This window comes from Pan troglodytes, chromosome 20, assembly GCF_028858775.2.
Source record: "Pan troglodytes isolate AG18354 chromosome 20, NHGRI_mPanTro3-v2.0_pri, whole genome shotgun sequence".
NCBI lineage: Eukaryota > Metazoa > Chordata > Mammalia > Primates > Hominidae > Pan > Pan troglodytes.
The window spans coordinates 48,263,617-48,282,040 of record NC_072418.2 but is presented as its reverse complement, the minus strand read 5'-3'; the positions used below and the strand labels follow the sequence as shown (position 1 = coordinate 48,282,040).

The following is an 18,424-nucleotide window of genomic DNA, read 5'->3' as shown; positions in this document are numbered from 1 at the left end:
GACCTCCCCTGCTGCTGTGCCGTCCCCTCATCTGTGACCCTCTTGCACTATCACCTCCAGGACGGCGGGGGTTTTGTGTTTTGTTGTAGCCTCAGGAAGTGCCTGATAGATCCCTGTTTCGAGACCAGTTCCATTTAGTTTTCTGGGCCTCAGTTTCCGTAACCGTGAAAGAGACCCTTGGCAATCTGAGCTTGCTGGGAAAGGGGGGAAAGGGCTGGGCCCCATGTAAATATTTCTAAAGCACCCCTCTCCCCTCCCCGCTCAGATCAGGAGTCTGAGGGAGAGGCACAGAGGCTCCCTTTCTCTAAGCCAGTCCTCACCTGCCTAAGAAGATGTGAAGGAGACCCAGGAGACCCTGGGATAGGGAGGAACCCAGAGGGAAGGGACATTCTTTTCTTCGTCGCAATCCTGGGAGCTCCCTGGAGGAGGAGACCCGATCAGCCTGCAATCCTGGCGCGTCCCAGGAGGAGAAAGCGGCTTCCTCTATACTGTACTCTCCTCCACAGAACCCCCTTCTCAGCCCTGGAAGTCCTTGCTCACAGCCGAGGCGCCGAGAGCGCTTGCTCTGCCCAGATCTGCGCGAGTCTGGCGCCCGCGCTCTGAACGGCGTCGCTGCCCAGCCCCCTTCCCCGGGAGGTGGGAGCGGCCACCCAGGGCCCCGTGGCTGCCCTTGTAAGGAGGCGAGGCCCGAGGACACCCGAGACGCCCGGTTATAATTAACCAGGACACGTGGCGAACCCCCCTCCAACACCTGCCCCCGAACCCCCCCATACCCAGCGCCTCGGGTCTCGGCCTTTGCGGCAGAGGAGACAGCAAAGCGCCCTCTAAAAATAACTCCTTTCCCGGCGACCGAGACCCTCCCTGTCCCCCGCACAGCGGAAATCTCCCAGTGGCACCGAGGGGGCGAGGGTTAAGTGGGGGGGAGGGTGACCACCGCCTCCCACCCTTGCCCTGAGTTTGAATCTCTCCAACTCAGCCAGCCTCAGTTTCCCCTCCACTCAGTCCCTAGGAGGAAGGGGCGCCCAAGCGCGGGTTTCTGGGGTTAGACTGCCCTCCATTGCAATTGGTCCTTCTCCCGGCCTCTGCTTCCTCCAGCTCACAGGGTATCTGCTCCTCCTGGAGCCACACCTTGGTTCCCCGAGGTGCCGCTGGGACTCGGGTAGGGGTGAGGGCCCAGGGGGCACAGGGGGAGCCGAGGGCCACAGGAAGGGCTGGTGGCTGAAGGAGACTCAGGGGCCAGGGGACGGTGGCTTCTACGTGCTTGGGACGTTCCCAGCCACCGTCCGATGTTCCCGGCGGGGGGCCAGCTGTCCCCACCGCCAGCCCAACTCAGCACTTGGTCAGGGTATCAGCTTGGTGGGGGGGCGTGAGCCCAGCCCCTGGGGCGGCTCAGCCCATACAAGGCCATGGGGCTGGGCGCAAAGCATGCCTGGGTTCAGGGTGGGCATGGTGCCCGAGCAGGGAGGTGAGAGGCTCAGCTGCCCTCCAGAACTCCTCCCTGGGGACAACCCCTCCCAGCCAATAGCACAGCCTAGGTCCCCCTATATAAGGCCACGGCTGCTGGCCCTTCCTTTGGGTCAGTGTCACCTCCAGGATACAGACAGCCCCCCTTCAGCCCAGCCCAGCCAGGTACTGCACGGGGCGGGAATCTGGGTGGGGGCCAGAGTAGGGGATTTCTGTGGGTGCTAGAGGCTTGGCTTGGGAAAGGGCCTGTGTGTCACCCCTTGCCCCACCAACATCCTCCTATACAAAGGCAGGTCGGTGCATGGGAAGGTTGACCCTTGTGTGTCTGGGAGGCCCCTCCATCTGTGAGGCTGCCTGAACCCCGCACTGGGACCTGTGATTTCTGCGGCACAAGTCTTGGGTTATGGGGAGGGATCCGAGATGAAAGGGGTCCTGACAGCTGCCAACTGTCACCCCCTGCAAGGGGCTGTTGAGCCAGGCCTGTGTTCATTACAGTTTGTCGCCAACACTGGCGCCACAAGCCGTGGGAGGTGTGTCTGTCGCCTAGCAGAGTCTGCAAGAGCAGGTGTCGCAGGCTTTCTTTGCGTTTGCTACTGTGTGGGTCCCTGTGACCTTGTATCTGACTTAGTAGTGGACACATGAGTGTCCTGGGCATGTCCTTGAGTTTGGAAGTGTGACTGTGTGACTCAGTTTACAGTGTGATCTGGGGAGTCTGCGGTGGTGGGGGTGTGTGGCTCTGGGGCTTTCTGCTTATGTCTCTTGTTGGGGGGGGGGTCACCACCTTGCCTCAGTGCCCTCTCCTGGGGTGTCCCTGGCAGGGATTAGGGGGGCATCCTCTGAAGGAGGGGGTCTGGGCTGCCATCCCAGGATGTCCTTGAGCCCCGAGGCCTGGACCCGTGTCCTCCCAGCCACCCTGGCCCACCTGTCTTGGGCCTGCTGACTTGGTGCAAGCCGAGCCCCGGAATGTGGGGGTAGGGCGGGGCAGCAGCTGGGGGTGGGATGGCAGGCAGTTGCCAGATTCTAAAAATAACCAACCACCCTGGACAGCAGCACCCAAGGTCTTTGGCGGGTCCCTGTTCCTCTTCCCTGGCTTCAGCTCACCGTGGTCCCAATCTCCCTCCCACAATCCCACCTGCTTCCCATCCCCGTCTCCCACCGCTGCTGGAGGCCCCTTCTCCTTTCTGGGTCCCTTCTCCTTTCTGGGTCCAGTGAATAAAATAACAATAGGACCTGGCGCAGTGGCTCACACGCATAATCCCAGCATCTTGGGAGGCCGATGCTGGAGGATCACTTGAGGCCAGGAGTCCCAGACCAGCCTGGGCAACATAGTGAGACCCCATCTCTGCAAAAAAGTAGTAATAACAAATAACAATAATAGCAGCCACCAGGGTTCCAGGCTCCAACTCCATGCCAGGGCCTGTGCTCAGCCAACCTCATGGCCAAGCTCAGAGGATCCTGGCAATCCTATGGGGCAGGCTCAGTTCACAGGAGACAGAGGTCCAGAGAGGCCTAGTGACTGGCCTGGGGTCACACAGCAGGGAAATGGCATAGGTGGGATTTGAACCTGCCTCTGACGACCCAGAGGCTGAGCTTTTCTTCCCTTCTGAGCCCTGTGGGAGAACTGTCAGCAGGCAGAGGTGGGGGCAGCCACCCAGCCCTCCCCCGACCCAGCCCTTTGTCTTTGGATTGATAATCCAAGAACCTGCTCACATACTCCCAGCAGCACCCTCACCTCCACCTTCTCACCAGCTCCTCACACGAACCTTTAAAATAACAACAACAGGCCAGGTGCCGTGACTCATGCCTGTAATCTCAGCACTTTGGGAGGCAGAGGTGGGCGGATCACTTGAGTACTTGAGTTCAGGAGTTCAAGACCAGCCTGGCCAACATGGCAAAACCCCATCTCTACTAAAAATACCAAAAAAAAAAAAAAAGCCAGGTGTGGCACACGCCTGTAGTTGCAGCTACTCAGGAGGCTGAAGCAGGATAGTTGCTTGAACCTGGGAGGTGGAGGTTGCAGTGAACTGAGATTACGCCACTGCACTCTAGCCTGGGCGACAGAGCGAGACTCTGTCTCAAACATAATAATAATAATAATAATAATAATAATAATAATAGCAGCTAAGTGAAATAATGCTTATTGTGTACCAGGCACTGTTCTGAGAGCTACACCTGTATTCACACATTTAATCCTTTCAACACTCCCATGCGGCGAGTGCTGTTAGGATCCTCATTTTCTAGATGAGTAAATTGAGGCACAGAGGTTAAGCAACTTGTCCCTGGTCACACAGCTGGTTGTAGGTAGCAGAGCTGGGAATCAAACCCTGGGCTGATTCCAGAACCTACACTCTTACCCACACAAAATATTTTTCCAGCCTCCGGGAGGGGCCCGTTTTCCACCTGGGGAAATTGAGTTTCCAGCAAGAATGACTAGTCCAGGCTCACCCAACTGGGATATGGCAGAGCCAGGCCCTTGATCTAAGACTCCAGATGCCTTCCTGCTGAGACACAGGGGCTCAGAGAGAGGATTTCTCTTGCTCCAAGTCACACAGCCTGCCTGACCCCACTGTGCTAGGCGGGGCACAGTGGCTCACGCCTGTAATCCCAGCACTTTGGGAGGCCGAGGCGGGTGGATCACTTGAGGCCAGGAGTTCGAGACCAGCCTGGCCAACCAGTAGAGATGGTGAAACCCCATCTCTACTAAAAATACAAAAAAATTAGCCGGGCATGGTGGTGTGCGCCTGTAATCCCAGCTACTCAGGAGGCTGAGACAGGAGAATCGCTTGAACCTGGGAGGTGGAGGCTGCAGTGAGCCGAGGTCTCGCCACTGCACTCCAACCTGGGTAACAGAGTGAGACTCCATCTCAAAAAAAAGAAGAAAAGGCCGGGTGCAGTGGCTCACGCCTGTAATCCCAGCACTTTGGGAGGCCGAGGTGGGCAGATCACAAGGTCAGGAGATCAAGACCAGCCTGGCTAACATGGTGAAACCCCGTCTCTACTAAAAATACAAAAAATGAGCCGGCGTGGTGGCGGGCGCCTGTAGTCCCAGCTTCTTGGGAGGCTGAGGCGGGAGAATGGTGTGAACCCAGGAGGTGGAGCTTGCAGTGAGCCGAGATCGTGCCACTGCACTCCAGCCTGGGTGACAGAGCGAGACTCCGTCTCAGAAAAAAAAAGAAAAAGAAGAAGAAAAAAGATGCCAGCTAATCTTCAATCTTCCCCTCCTGCCCTGCCCATCAGGTCTCCTACACCGCCACCATGCCATTCGGTAACACCCATAACAAGTTCAAGCTGAATTACAAGCCTGAGGAGGAGTACCCCGACCTCAGCAAACATAACAACCACATGGCCAAGGTACTGACCCTTGAACTCTACAAGAAGCTGCGGGACAAGGAGACTCCATCTGGCTTCACTGTAGATGATGTCATCCAGACAGGAGTGGACAACCCAGGTGAGCCTCCCCAGTGGAGCACTGAAGGGGCTACATGGGGGCTCTGGAGGCTGCCGGCCATGCCCCAATCCCACCTCCCTTGAAGCGGGGGGCCTCAGTTTTCTCATCTGTAAAATGGGGCTGTTGTGGGAATCAATGCATTAATATACGTAAAGGCTTGGGACAGTGCGAGGTACCCAGCAAACCACGCAATAAACATGCACGAGAATAATGTGAGATCCCCAAGGAGGTCGGTTCACCTCCTGAACCTCAGTCTCCTCATCTGAAAAATGGGCGCCCACGTTGTGAAAATACAAGTCAATGGCTGTGCGGTGCTTAGAGTGGCGCCTGGCACCAAGTGAGTGCTCAAGCTCTGACAGGGGGGCCAGGTGCAGTGGCTCATGCCTGTAATCTCAGCACTTTGGGAGGCCCAGGTGGGAGGATCACTTGAGGCCAGGAGTTTGAGACCAGCCTGAGCAACATAGCAAGACCCTGTCTCTACAAAAAATACAGAAAAATTAGCCAAGTGTGGTGATGAGAGCTTGTGGTCCAAGCTACTCAGGAGGCTGCGGTGGGAGGATCGCTTGAGCCTGGGAGGTGCAGGTTGCAGTAAGCCGAGATCGCGCCACTGTACTCCAGCCACAGAGTGAGACCCTGTCTCAAAAAAAAAAAAAAAAAGGAATCTGACAGGGGATGTTATTAATGTTATGGTTGTTTCTCAAAGGACATTGCAAGGCGAAGAGAGCTGGGAGTGGAGGGGAGGCTCTAGTGCCCCTCACGTCCAGCTCACTGTGTGATGCCGGGGAGAGGCCCCTCTCTCCTGGCCCCTGTTTTTCCACTGGGAAATAAGAGGGTCTTTCAAGTCTCTTACCCTCCTGACCCTCTGTGGTACGGTGGTAGCCTGAGATCCTAACATTTCAGGCTAAGATGTCATGACGTTGGATGCTAATGTTTCCGAGGTGCTGATGCTTTTAGCACCATGTACCCTCTGAAGCTCCCCTTTCTCCTTTGACCCCGCCCCCAGCATTCTTTCTTCTCTCCCACCTTGACCCCTCCCAGCCACCTTGACCTCTCCCAGCCTTCCCTCCCAGTTCCCACCAGTCCTGTCTTCTCTTTTTTTTTTTTTTTCCTTTGGAGACAGAGTCTTGCTCTGTCACCCAGGCTGGAGTGCAGTGGTGTGATCTTGGCTCACTGCAACCTCCACTCCCTTGGTTCAAGCAATTCTCATGCCTCAGCCTCCTGAGTAGCTGGGATTACAGGTGTGTGCCCCACACCCAGCTAATTTTTGTATTTTTAGCAGAGATGGGGTTTCACCCTGTTGGCCAGGCTGGTCTCAAACTCCTGACCTCAAGAGATTCACCCGCCTCACCCTCCCAAAGTGCTGGGATTGCAGGCATGAGCCATTGCGCCCAACCCTTATTATTCTCAATTCCCACCCAGAGGTATTGAATGTACCCGCCCCCATCCCGACACACATGTCCACACAGTCTCCACTGAGCCCACGAGCCCACGCCCTGTTTGCTGGGGACAAGCAGCTCTGACCTCACCCCCACCCCTCCAGGTCACCCCTTCATCATGACCGTGGGCTGCGTGGCTGGTGATGAGGAGTCCTATGAAGTTTTCAAGGAACTCTTTGACCCCATCATCTCGGATCGCCATGGGGGCTACAAACCCCCTGACAAGCACAAGACTGACCTCAACCATGAAAACCTCAAGGTCGGTGTCTGCGCAGGAGGAGAGGGCCGAGGGGTGAGGAGGAGAGAGATCACAGGAGAAATGGGGGGAGACAGAGAAATACAGAGACAGAGAGAGACACAGAGGTGTGGAGAAGCAGAGAGATGGAAAGAGAGAGGGACATTGGGAGGCTGAGGTGAGCGTATCACTTGAGGTCAGGAGTTCAAGACCAGCCTGGCCAACATGGCAAAACTCTGTCTTTAAAAAAAAAAAAAAAGGGCTGGGCACGGCGGTGGCTCACACCTGTAATCCCAGCACTTTGGGAGGCCAAGGCGGGCAGATCACCTTAGATTGAGAGTTTGAGACCAGCCTGACCAACATGGAGAAATCCCATCTCTACTAAAAATACAGAATTAGCTGGATGTGGTGGCACATGCCTGTAATCCCAGCTACGTGGGAGGCTGAGGCAGGAGAATCGCTTGAACCTGGAAGGCAGTGGTTGTGGTGAGCAGAGATCGTGCCATTGCACTCCAGCCTGGGCAACAAGGGCGAAACTCGTCTCAATAAATAAATAAATAAATAAATAAATAAAATAAATTAGCTGGGCATGGTGGCGCGTGCCTGTAATCCCAGCTACTCAGGAGGTGGAGGCAGGAAAATCTCTTGAACCCAGGAGACGGAGGCTGCAGTGAGCTGAGATCGTGCCACTGCACTCCAGCCTGGGTGACAGAGCAAGATTCTATCTCAGAAAAAAAAAAAAAAAAAGGAAAGAGAGAGGGACAGAGAGACACAGAGACAGCCAAGGAGACACAGACAGCCAAGGAGACAGAGAGACAAAGGAGAGGGAGAGGGAGAAGAAAGGCACAAAAGCATGTAGAAAAGGAAGAGGCATAGCCGGGCACAGTGGCCCACGCTTGTAATCCCAACACTTTGGGAGGCTGAGGTGGGCGGATCATAAGGTCAGGAGTTCGAGACCAGCCTGACCAACACGGTGAAACCCAGTCTCTACTAAAAATACAAAAATTAGCTAGGCATGCTAGTGTTCACCTATAATCCTAGCTACTCAGCCTGGGTGACAGAGCGAGACTCTGCCTAAAAAAAAAAAAGGGGGGGTAGAGGCAGAGACACAGAGGGAGACAGAAGGGAGCATCAGAGAAGGCAGGAGAGACAGGGAGAGAGAGACACACGCAGTTGCAGTCAGACACAGACAAGGAGAGTGGGAGAAAGGGAGACAGGAAGAGAAACAGAAATGGGCAGAAAGGCTGAGTGCAGTGGCTATACCTGTAATCCCAGCACTTACGGAGGCTGAGGTGTGAGGATCACTTGAGGCCAGGAGAGTTCACGACCAGTTTGGGCAACATAGCAAGAACCCGTCTCTGCCCCAAAAAAAGAAAAAAAAAAAGCCTAAAAATTTAGCTAGGCATGGTGGTTCATGCCTGTAATCCCACCACGTTGGGAGGCTGAGGCAGGAGGACTGCTTGAGCCCAGGAGTTTGAGACCAGCCTGGGCAACATAGTGACAACCTGTCTCTATTTTTTTTTTTTTTTTTTTGAGACAGAATCTCACACTGTCACCCAGGTTGGAGTGCAGTGGCTCGATCTCAGCTCACGGAAACCCTTGATCCCCAGGTTCAAGTGATTCTCGTGCCTTAGCCTCCTGAGTAGCTGGGATTACAGGTGCGCACCACCAGGCCCAGCTAATTTTTGTATTTTTAGTAGAAATGGGGTTTCATCATGTTGGCCAAGCTGGTTTCGAACTCCTGACCTCAGGTGATTGGCTCACCTCAGCTTCCCAAAGTGTTGGGATTACAGGTGTGAGCCACCGTGCCCAGCCCCTGTCTCTATTTATAAAAAATTTATTTTAAGTTAGCCGAACATGGTGGCACATACCTGTTAGTCCCAGCTACTTGGGAGGCTGAGGCAGGGGAATTGCTTGAGCCCAGGAGTTTGAGGTTGCAGTGAGCTATGATGGCACCACTGCACTCCACTCCAGCCTGGGCGACAGAGAGAGACCCTGTCTCGAAAAAAAAAAAAAAAAAAAAAAAAAGGAAAAGAAATATACGAAGATGGGGAGAGAGAGGTATAAAGAAAAACAGAGATAGGAGAGGGGAGAGAGACAGAGAAGGGAGAGACAGAGCCCAGGTATGGGTGGCGGGGAGAGGCTCCACACACCCAATCAGTGAGGACGCAGAGGGCAAAGGAAGCAACAGGGAGACTGAGGGGAGCATCTGGGGGAGACCTGGGCTTGCTGGAGAGGGCAGAGGATCTGCCTGGTCCTGATCTCCCACCCCCTCTCCAGGGTGGAGACGACCTGGACCCCAACTATGTGCTCAGCAGCCGCGTCCGCACTGGCCGCAGCATCAAGGGCTACACGTTGCCCCCACACTGCTCCCGTGGCGAGCGCCGGGCGGTGGAGAAGCTCTCTGTGGAAGGTGAGCGCCCCTACCCCGTCCACTGCTGGGGTCACCCAGCCCTGGCTCTGTTCCTCCATGGGCAGGTCCTCGGGTCTCTTTGGGCCTCCGCTTTCCAAAGTAGGGGAAGAGCTTGGTAAATCGTGGGGGCTTGGGGAATGGTGCGGGCTGTCAGCATTACCTGCTGTGTTGGAGATTCAGGGATGCTGTCCAGACTCGACGGCCCCTGAGAAGACCTACGCAGACACCTGGCTGCCCCCAGCGTCCTGCTGTCTGTTCATCCAGCACACATTTCCAGGGGTTCTTGCCCTGTGTGGGGAGATAGGGGTCCCTCACTGTTCTCACAGAGTGTTCAGCTGGTGGGGAGACAAGAGGAAATACAGAAACCCACAGATGAACAAGATAATTCAAAAGTGCCATGAAGCCAAGACATGGGTGTGGTGGAGAATGACCGAAGGGAGCCACCTCAGAAAGGAGGAGTTGAGGCCGGGCACAGTGGCTCCCACAGCAGTGTGGGAGGCCTAGGAGGGAGGGTCGCTTGAGCCCAGGAGTTCAAGACCAGACTGGGCAATACAGCAAGACCCTGTCTCTACAAAAAATACAAAAATGAGCCAGGAGTGGTGGCACACACCTGTCATCCCAGCTACTCAGGAGACTGAGGTGGGAGGATCACTTGAGCCCGGGAGGTTGAGGCTGCAGTGAATCGTGATTGTGCCACTGCACTCCAGCCAGGGTGACAGAGTGAGAACCTGCCTCAAAAACAAATAAAAAGAGGCCAGGCACAGTGGCTCACACATGTAATCCCAGCATTTTGGGAAGCTGAGGCAGGTGGATCATTTGAGGTCAGGAGTTTGAGACCAGCCTGGCCAACATGGTAAAACCCCATCTCTACTAAAAATACAAAAATCAGCTGGGTCTGGTGGCACACACCTGTAATCCCAGCTACTTGGGAGACTGAGGCAGGAGAATCGCTTGAACCTGGGAGGCAGAGGTTGCAGTGAGCTGAGATCACGCCACTGCACTCCAGCCTGGGGGACAGAGTGCGACTCCATCTCAAAAAAAAAAGTTATGTTTATCCTATACTGTAGTCTGTTAAGTGCACAATAGCATTATGTCTAGAAAAAAAAAAGTACATACCTTAATTTTAAAATCCTGCTAAAAATGTTGTGATCATTTGAGGACTCAGCAAGTTGGAACCTTTCTGTTGTGTAGGGCCTTGCCTTGATGTTGATGGGCTGCTGACTGATCAGGGCGGTTGTCGTTCAAGGTTGAGATGGCTGCGGCAATTCCTCCCTCCCTTCCTTCCCTTCCTTCCCTCCCTCCCTTCCTTCCCTTCCCTTCCCTTTTCTTCTCCGTCCTTCCTTCCTTCCTTCTTTCCTCCCTCCCTTCCTCCCTTCCTTCCTTCTTTCCTCCCTCCCTTCCTCCCTTCTTTCCTCCCTCCCTTCCTCCCTTCCTTCCTTCCTTCTCTTTCTCTCTCTCTTTTCAAGACAGGGTCTTGTTCTGTTGCCCAGCTGGAATGCAGTGGTGCAATCATGACTTACCATAACCTCCAACTCCTGGGCTTAAGTGATCCTCCCATGTTGGTCTCCCAAAGTGCTGGCATTACAGGTGTGAGCCACAGTGCCTGGCCAGCAGTAATAGTTTGAAAAGAATCTCTTTTTTGAGATGGAGCCACATTCTTGTCGCCCAGGCTGGAGTGCAGTGGTGCAATCTTGGCTTACTGTCACCTCCACCTCGTGGTTCAAGCAATTCTCGTGTCTCAGCCACCCAAGTAGCTGAGATCACCGGCATGCGCCACCATGCCTGGCTAATTTTTGTATTTTTAGTAGAATCGGGGTTTCGCCATCTTGGCCAGGCTGGTCTCAAACTCCTGATCTCAGGTGATCTGCCTGCCTCAGCCTCCCAAACCACTAGGATTACAGGCGTGAGCCGCCGCACCTGGCCTATGAAGCTTTTGATTTAAAGTGAAAAATGTTGACTCTTCCTTTCACTTGAACACCTCGAGGCCATTGTAAGGTTATGAATTGAACTGGCCTGATTTCAAAATCATGTGTCTCAGGGAATACGGAGGCTCAAGGAGATGGGGAGAGATGAGGGAATGGCTGGTCAGTGGGGCAGTCCGAACACACACATTTATCCATTAAGTTCACCCTTTTATATGGGCAAGGTCGGTGGCACCCCCCAAAATTAAAACAGTAACATCAGAGATCACTGATTACAGATTGCCATGACAGATATAGTAATAATGAGAAAGTCTGCAGTACTGTGAGAATTACCCACATGTGACACAGAGACACGAAGTGGCACATGCTGTAGGAAAAATGGCTCCAATAGACCTGCTGGACAAAGAGTTGCCACAAACCTCCAATTTGTAAAAAACACAGTATCTGCAAAATGCAACAAAACAAGGTATGTCTGTATATTATATGAATATGTATAAGATATATAAATATTATAGATTTATTGTACATATGCACAAACACAAATTCATTATACACATATTTTATATATGAATATACAAATAAAAACACAATTTTTTTTTTTTTTTTTTTTTTAGACAGAATCTCACTCTGTCACCCAGGCTGGAGTGCAGTGGCAAAATCTCAGCTCACTGCAACCTCCACCTCTTGGGTTCAAGTGATTCTCGTGCCTCAGCCTCTTGAGTAGCTGGGATTACAGGCGTGTGCCACCATGGCCGACTAATTTTTGTATTTTTAGTGGAGACGGGGTTTCACCATGTTGGCCAGGCTGGTCTCAAAATCCTGACCTCAAGTGATCTGCCTGCCTTGGCCTCCCAAAGTGCTGGGATTATAGGCATGAGCCACTGCGCCCGGCCTACAATTTTTTTTTTTTTTAAAGATTGGGGTCTTGGGCCGGGCGCCCAAGTGGAGAAACCCCGTCTCTACTAAAAATACAAAATTAGCCGGGCATGGTGGCGCATGCCTGTAATCCCAGGTACTTGAGAGGCTGAGGCAAGAGATTCGCTTGAACCCGGGAGACGGAGGTGGCAGTGAGCCAAGATCGCGCCATTGTGCTCCAGCCTGGGCAACAAGAGCAAAACTCCGTCTCATAAAAAAAAAAAAAAAAAGATGGGGGTCTTGCTATGTTACCCAGGCTAGACTCGAACTCCTGGGCTTAAGTGATCCTCCTGCCTCAGCCTCCCCAGTATCTGGACTACAGGCTCGTACCAGTGCACCTGGCTACCATTCTACTTTATAATAATTTTTACTAATGGCCTCTCAAAGTCCTGAGACTTCAGCCATCTGTCTTGCCAGCCATTAGGAGCAGGCACCAGCACACTGTGGCCTGCAGGTGGATTGGATGTGAGGGTCCCTCCGGGGAAGGGGTGGGTCTGTTTTCCAGATTGAGCACATGGGGTGGCCATTCCTGGGGGCCTGGACAGATGGCAGGAACAGATTTTGGGGAGCCGTCACAAGTGTGGGTTTAGACACAGGGTTCAGGTGCCTTTAGGACATCCAGGGGGCCAAGGCCCAGGCCCGTTAGGAGAAGCAGCAGGGGGAACCCTGGGCCTCCACACCCTGGTTGAAGTGGGACAGGCTGCTGACCACTCCCTCGTGTGTCCCCATAGCTCTCAACAGCCTGACGGGCGAGTTCAAAGGGAAATACTACCCTCTGAAGAGCATGACGGAGAAGGAGCAGCAGCAGCTCATCGATGACCACTTCCTGTTCGACAAGCCCGTGTCCCCGCTGCTGCTGGCCTCAGGCATGGCCCGCGACTGGCCCGACGCCCGTGGCATCTGGTGAGGCCCCTCCCCGCCCCCTGGCTTCCTCTTCCCCCAGCCTCCTCCAGTCCTGCAACGGCCCTCCTCACTCCTCCACCAAAACCAAGGCCATATACATAATTATTATCTTCTAAATGCCACAGAAAATGATCTTGCCTTCCGCCCCTGCCCATCCTGTGGTCTGTGTGTCAGATTTTGGGATATCTGGACCGGAGAAGTGGTAGTTAAAAACTTAGACTTGGCCGGGCACGGTGGCTCACACCTGTAATCCCAGCACTTTGGGAGGCTGCAGCAGGAGGGTCGCTTGTGCCCAGGAGTTCTAGACCAGCCTGGGCAACATAGGGAGACCACGTCGCTACAAAAATTAAACAAAAAAAAAGCCATGCGCGGTGGCTCACGCCTGTAATCCCAGCACTTTGGGAGGCCAAGGTGGGCGGATCACGAGGTCAGGAGATTGACACCATCCTGGCTAACATGGTGAAACCCCGTCTCTACTAAAACTACAAAAAAAAAAAAAATTAGCCTGGCGTCGTGGCAGGCGCCTGTAGTCCCAGCTACTTGGGAGGCTGAGGCAGGAGAATGGCCTGAACCCAAGAGGCGGAGCTTGCAGTGAGCTGAGATCGTGCCACTGCACTCCAGCCTGGGCGACAGGAGACTCCGTCTCAAAAAAAAAAAAAAAAAAAAAGCCAGGCGTGATGGCGTATACCTGTGGTCCCAGCTACTCGAGAGGCTGAGGATCAGTTGGGCCCAGAGGATTGAGGTTACTGTGAATCATGACCGAGGTACTGCACTCCAGCTACCCATCTCAAAAATAAGAACTCAGACTTGAACCATACTCCCTAGGTTCAAATCCCAGCTCTACCATTTACTAGCTTTACTAGCTTTGTGACCTTGGGCAACTTATTTTATTTTTCTCTACCCCAGTTTCCTAGCTATAGGATAGGGATCACAATAATTTGTAGTTTCTGGTGTTCTTGTGAGGATTAAATGAGTTAATTTATGTAAAGTATTAAAAGCAGTGCCTGGGCCGGGCGCGGTGGCTCACGCCTGTAATCCCAGCACTTTGGGAGGCCAAGGCGGGCGGATCACGAGGTCAGGAGATCGAGACCATCCTGGCTAACATGGTGAAACCCCGTCTCTACTAAAAATACAAAAAATTAGCCGGGCTTGGTGGCAGGCGCCTGTAGTCCTACTTACTCGTGAGGCTGAGGCAGGAGAATGGCGTGAACCCGGGAGGCGGAGCTTGAAGTGAGCCGAGATCGCATCACTGCACTCCAGCCTGGGCGACAGACCAAGACTCTGTCTCAAAAAAAAAAAAAAAAAAAGCAATGCCTGGTATACACTAAGTGTTCAGTACATCTTGGTTATTCGTCTTATCTTTATTATAAAGTATTATTTCTAGACTTGTTTTGACTCTTTGAATCCCTGATTCAGATAGTCAAAGATTTAGAGAACCTAGGTTTCAATCGATGACGGGAGCCTGGGTGCTAAGATATACAGATGGGATGATTCTAAGATTTCAAGATTTTAAATATTTTTAGGTTTTAAGATTCCACTCATTTATTTATTTATTTATTTTGAGATGGACTCTCACTCTGAGGCCCAGGCTGGAGTGCAGTGGGTCGATCTCGACTCACTGAAACCTCCATCTCCCGGGTTCAAACGATCCTCTCACCCTCCGCCTCCTTAGTAGCTAGGACTACAGGCATGTGCCACTGTGCCCAGCTAGTTTTCTTATTTTTGGTAGAGACAGCGTTCTGCCATGTTGCTCAGGCTGGTCTCGAACCCTTCACCTTAAGTGATCCGCCCACCTCAGCCTCCCAAAGTGCTGGGATTACAAGCGTGAGCCACCATGCCTGCCCTCAGGTTTTTTTTTTTTTTTTTTTTGAGACAGGGTCTTGCTCTGTTGCCCAGGCTGGAGCGCAGTGGTGGGATCATAGCTCGCTGCAGCCTGGACCTTTCAAGGTCAAGTGAGCCTCCCGCCTCAGCCTCCCCAGTGGCTTGGACTACAGGCATGTGTCCCACCATGCCTGCTAATTTTTTAAATTTTGTAGATATGTGGGTCTTGCCATGTTGCCCAGGGTAGTCTTGAACTCCTGGGCTCAAGCAATCCTCCGGCCTTGGCCTCCCAAAGTGCTGGGATTACAGGCATGAGCCACCACACCCAGCCATTTCCAGATCTTAATATTTTATGTTCTTTTTTTTTTTTTTTTTGAGATGGAGTCTCGCTCTGTCGCCCAGGCTGGAGTGCAGTAGCGCGATCTCGACTCACTGCAAGCTCCACCTCCCGGGTTCTCGCCATTCTCTTGCCTCAGCCTCCTGAGTAGCTGGGACTACAGATGCCCGCCACCATGCCCAGATTTTTTTTTGTATTTTTTAATAGAGACAGAGTTTCGACGTGTTAGCCAGGATGGTGTCGATCTCCTGACCTTGTGATCCGCCCGCCTCGGCCTCCCAAAGTGCTGGGATTACAGGCGTGAGCCACTGCACCCAGCCTTAATATTTTATGTTCTAGGATCCTGCTTCTGAGATGCTAGGATTGGGAGCTAACACACTACGATGGGAAGATTTTCTGGTCCTGAGACCAGATGTAGGATTTCCAAGTGTTATCAATTCTGATCCCAAGCTTCTGTTTGTCAAACATCCTGAGATCCCAAGGATCTATAATAATACTGTTCAAAGACTTAAGTCCCTAAAAGTCCTTGATCCCAGGATTCAACGTTTTGCAGATCCTGTGACATTAGAGTCTACAGGTTTAAGCTTCTGCGTTTTGAGGAGGCAGATGCCACCCACCTCCCACCCCTCAGGCCCTCTTCCCCCATCGGTGGGCAGATGTTTTGGGGGAGGGCTGGGAATGGGGTTCCCACGGGGCTGACACCTTGGCCTCTTGCTGCGGCACCTTACTCTAGGCACAATGACAACAAGAGCTTCCTGGTGTGGGTGAACGAGGAGGATCACCTCCGGGTCATCTCCATGGAGAAGGGGGGCAACATGAAGGAGGTTTTCCGCCGCTTCTGCGTAGGGCTGCAGAAGGTGGGTGTCTGCCCTTAGCTGCTGACTTCTGACTCCACCTTGAACGCCCCACCTGCTTTCCGAGGCCCCGCCCCTTCCCCTATACTAAGCCCTGCCCCACCCATTTTCCAGGGCCCTGCCCCCCGGACCTGGCTCCACCCCATGCCAAACCCCGCCCCCCAAAACTAGCCCCACCCGCTTTTCAGGGTCCCGCCCCTGGACCCAGCTCCACCCTATGCCCAAGCCCCGCCCGTAAGGATCCGCCTTCAGGCCGGGAGCGGTGGCTCACGCCTGTAATCCCAGCACTTTGGGAGGCTGAGGAGGGTCAGGAGTTCAAGACCAGCCTGGCCAACATGGTGAAACCCCGTCTCTATACTAAAAAATAAATAAATAAATAAATTATCCAGGCGTAGTGGCGCGCGCCTGTAGTCCCAGCTACTCGGGAGGCTGAGGCAGGAGAATCGCTTGAACCTGGGAGGCAGAGGTTGCAGTGAGACGAGATCACGCCATTGCACTCCAGCCTGGGTGACACAGAGAGACTCTGGAAAAAAAAAAAAAAACCGCCTTCAAAGCGTTCCTAGTCCCCGCCCCTCAAAATCCTGCCTTGGTCCCCATTGTCTAGCCAGCACCCTCGGAATCTCCTACCTCCCTGTTCCCCTCAGAATCCCACCTCCACCACGTTCCCACGCCCTGTCCCTCCGGACCCTGTCCATGTTGCGGGTGCATTTGGGGGTGCCTGCCGGCGCTGACCCCTGGTCCTCTCTCTGAACCTCAGATTGAGGAGATCTTTAAGAAAGCTGGCCACCCCTTCATGTGGAACCAGCACCTGGGCTACGTGCTCACCTGCCCATCCAACCTGGGCACTGGGCTGCGTGGAGGCGTGCATGTGAAGCTGGCGCACCTGAGCAAGCACCCCAAGTTCGAGGAGATCCTCACCCGCCTGCGTCTGCAGAAGAGGGGTACAGGTACGGCTCCCACATCCTTTGCACCACGACGGAGGGGGAGCGAGGGCCCTTTGCAGGGATGGAAGGAGAGGTGCGACATCCCTGCGAGTTCTGGGGATCCGGCAAGGGCTGACCCTCTGTGAGCTTGCATTTCTTCCTCTGTAAAATGGGTGTCAATATGCCTATGTGATAGGAGTCAATGTGGGATTTTCATGATTATATAATATGCATTGCACATGCCCTTGGACCTCCCTCGGGGCCTCAGTTTCCCCATTTATAAAGCGAGGAGTGGTCAGGATTCGACCCTAGGCCGCCTGGCTCCAGAACCCACTCTCTTACCCACTATACTATGTTTGATAACTGAGTGGCGTGGTACCCCATCTGAAGCCAGAGACTCGTGAGCTCACGAATGAACAGGCATTACCTGTGTGCAGGTAACCTGTTACACAGTAGGCACTCACTACATGCGGCTGTTGCATTTGGCACGGGGGCCACGTCCCAGCCCCTCTGCACCTTCGCTGCCTCTTCACGCCCCTGTCCCTTGCTCCCACAGGTGGCGTGGACACAGCTGCCGTGGGCTCAGTATTTGACGTGTCCAACGCTGATCGGCTGGGCTCGTCCGAAGTAGAACAGGTGCAGCTGGTGGTGGATGGTGTGAAGCTCATGGTGGAAATGGAGAAGAAGTTGGAGAAAGGCCAGTCCATCGACGACATGATCCCCGCCCAGAAGTAGGCGCCTGCCCACCTGCCACCGACTGCCGGAACCCAGGCAGTGGGAGGGCCTGGCCCACCAGAGTCCTGCTCCCTCACTCCTTGCCCCTGTCCCTGAGTCCCACCTGGGGGCTCTCTCCACCCTTCTCAGAGTTCCAGTTTCAACCAGAGTTCCAACCAATGGGTTCCATCCTCTGGATTCTGGCCAATGAAATATCTCCCTGGCAGGGTCCTCTTCTTTTCCTAGAGCTCCACCCCAACCAGGAGCTCTAGTTAATGGAGAGCTCCCAGCACACTCGGAGCTTGTGCTTTGTCTCCACGCAAAGCGATAAATAAAAGCATTGGTGGCCTTAGCTTTGTGCGATAGTTATTGAGGGAGGACGTGCAATTGGCCACTGTGTGGTCTCAGGGTGGTTTGTCCTGTCTAGGCATGTACTAAACATGTCTTATCCCGGGTCTAAAATGAGGCAAAGTTAGGTCACAGAATCTAGTCCAAAAATTAGAAGGCTCTATGGGGAATCTGAGACCCAGAGAAACACTGAGCCCAGTGTCACTCACCCAAAGCATGGGCCCTTTCCAACTATGGCTTTGAATTAGTCATGCTCAGATCTCAAACACGAGGTCCACGCTGGGGAGGAATGCAGCCAAAAGAAATGTCTGAAACTTGAATTTAGCCCAACGGTCTCCAGTTTTGAGACCTCCCATGCAGCTCATCACATCTACCTATATTCTGCTTCCCACTGGCCTCCTTCTGTCCCGTCTGACTTCATCCCTCTGTAGCTGCTGCCAGTCCCTTACTTTCTCAAGAACCTGCCATGGCTCCCCATTTCTCCTAGAAAGCTTTTCTGTTATTTGCAACTCAAGGCCACACTGAAATGCATACCATTTGCTGGAGGCTCACCTTTCCAGTTCTTTCCCCATTACTCCTCTGATTCTTTCACACCTGACACCCTCCAATTCCCACCTCAATGTCTTTGACCAAGCTGTTTCCCTCTCCAATCTGTGAGTCTGAGAATCCCCATGAAGTCTTTAGGGATAGG

The 18,424-nt window shown here is 53.4% G+C and overlaps 1 protein-coding gene across 1 annotated transcript; it reads left to right on the top strand.

Annotated features, from left to right (window-relative positions):
• The first annotated feature begins 552 nt into the window (after positions 1-552).
• On the top strand, positions 553-17,737 carry CKM (creatine kinase, M-type). The gene is made up of 8 exons (XM_001163660.6): positions 553-1,629; positions 4,702-4,912; positions 6,453-6,607; positions 8,864-8,996; positions 12,565-12,736; positions 15,628-15,751; positions 16,506-16,695; positions 17,228-17,737. The coding sequence occupies exons 1-8, from the start codon at positions 1,426-1,428 to the stop codon at positions 17,404-17,406; spliced, it is 1,368 nt and encodes a 455-aa protein (XP_001163660.3). The 5' UTR covers positions 553-1,425; the 3' UTR covers positions 17,407-17,737.
• Positions 17,738-18,424: the final 687 nt, after the last annotated feature.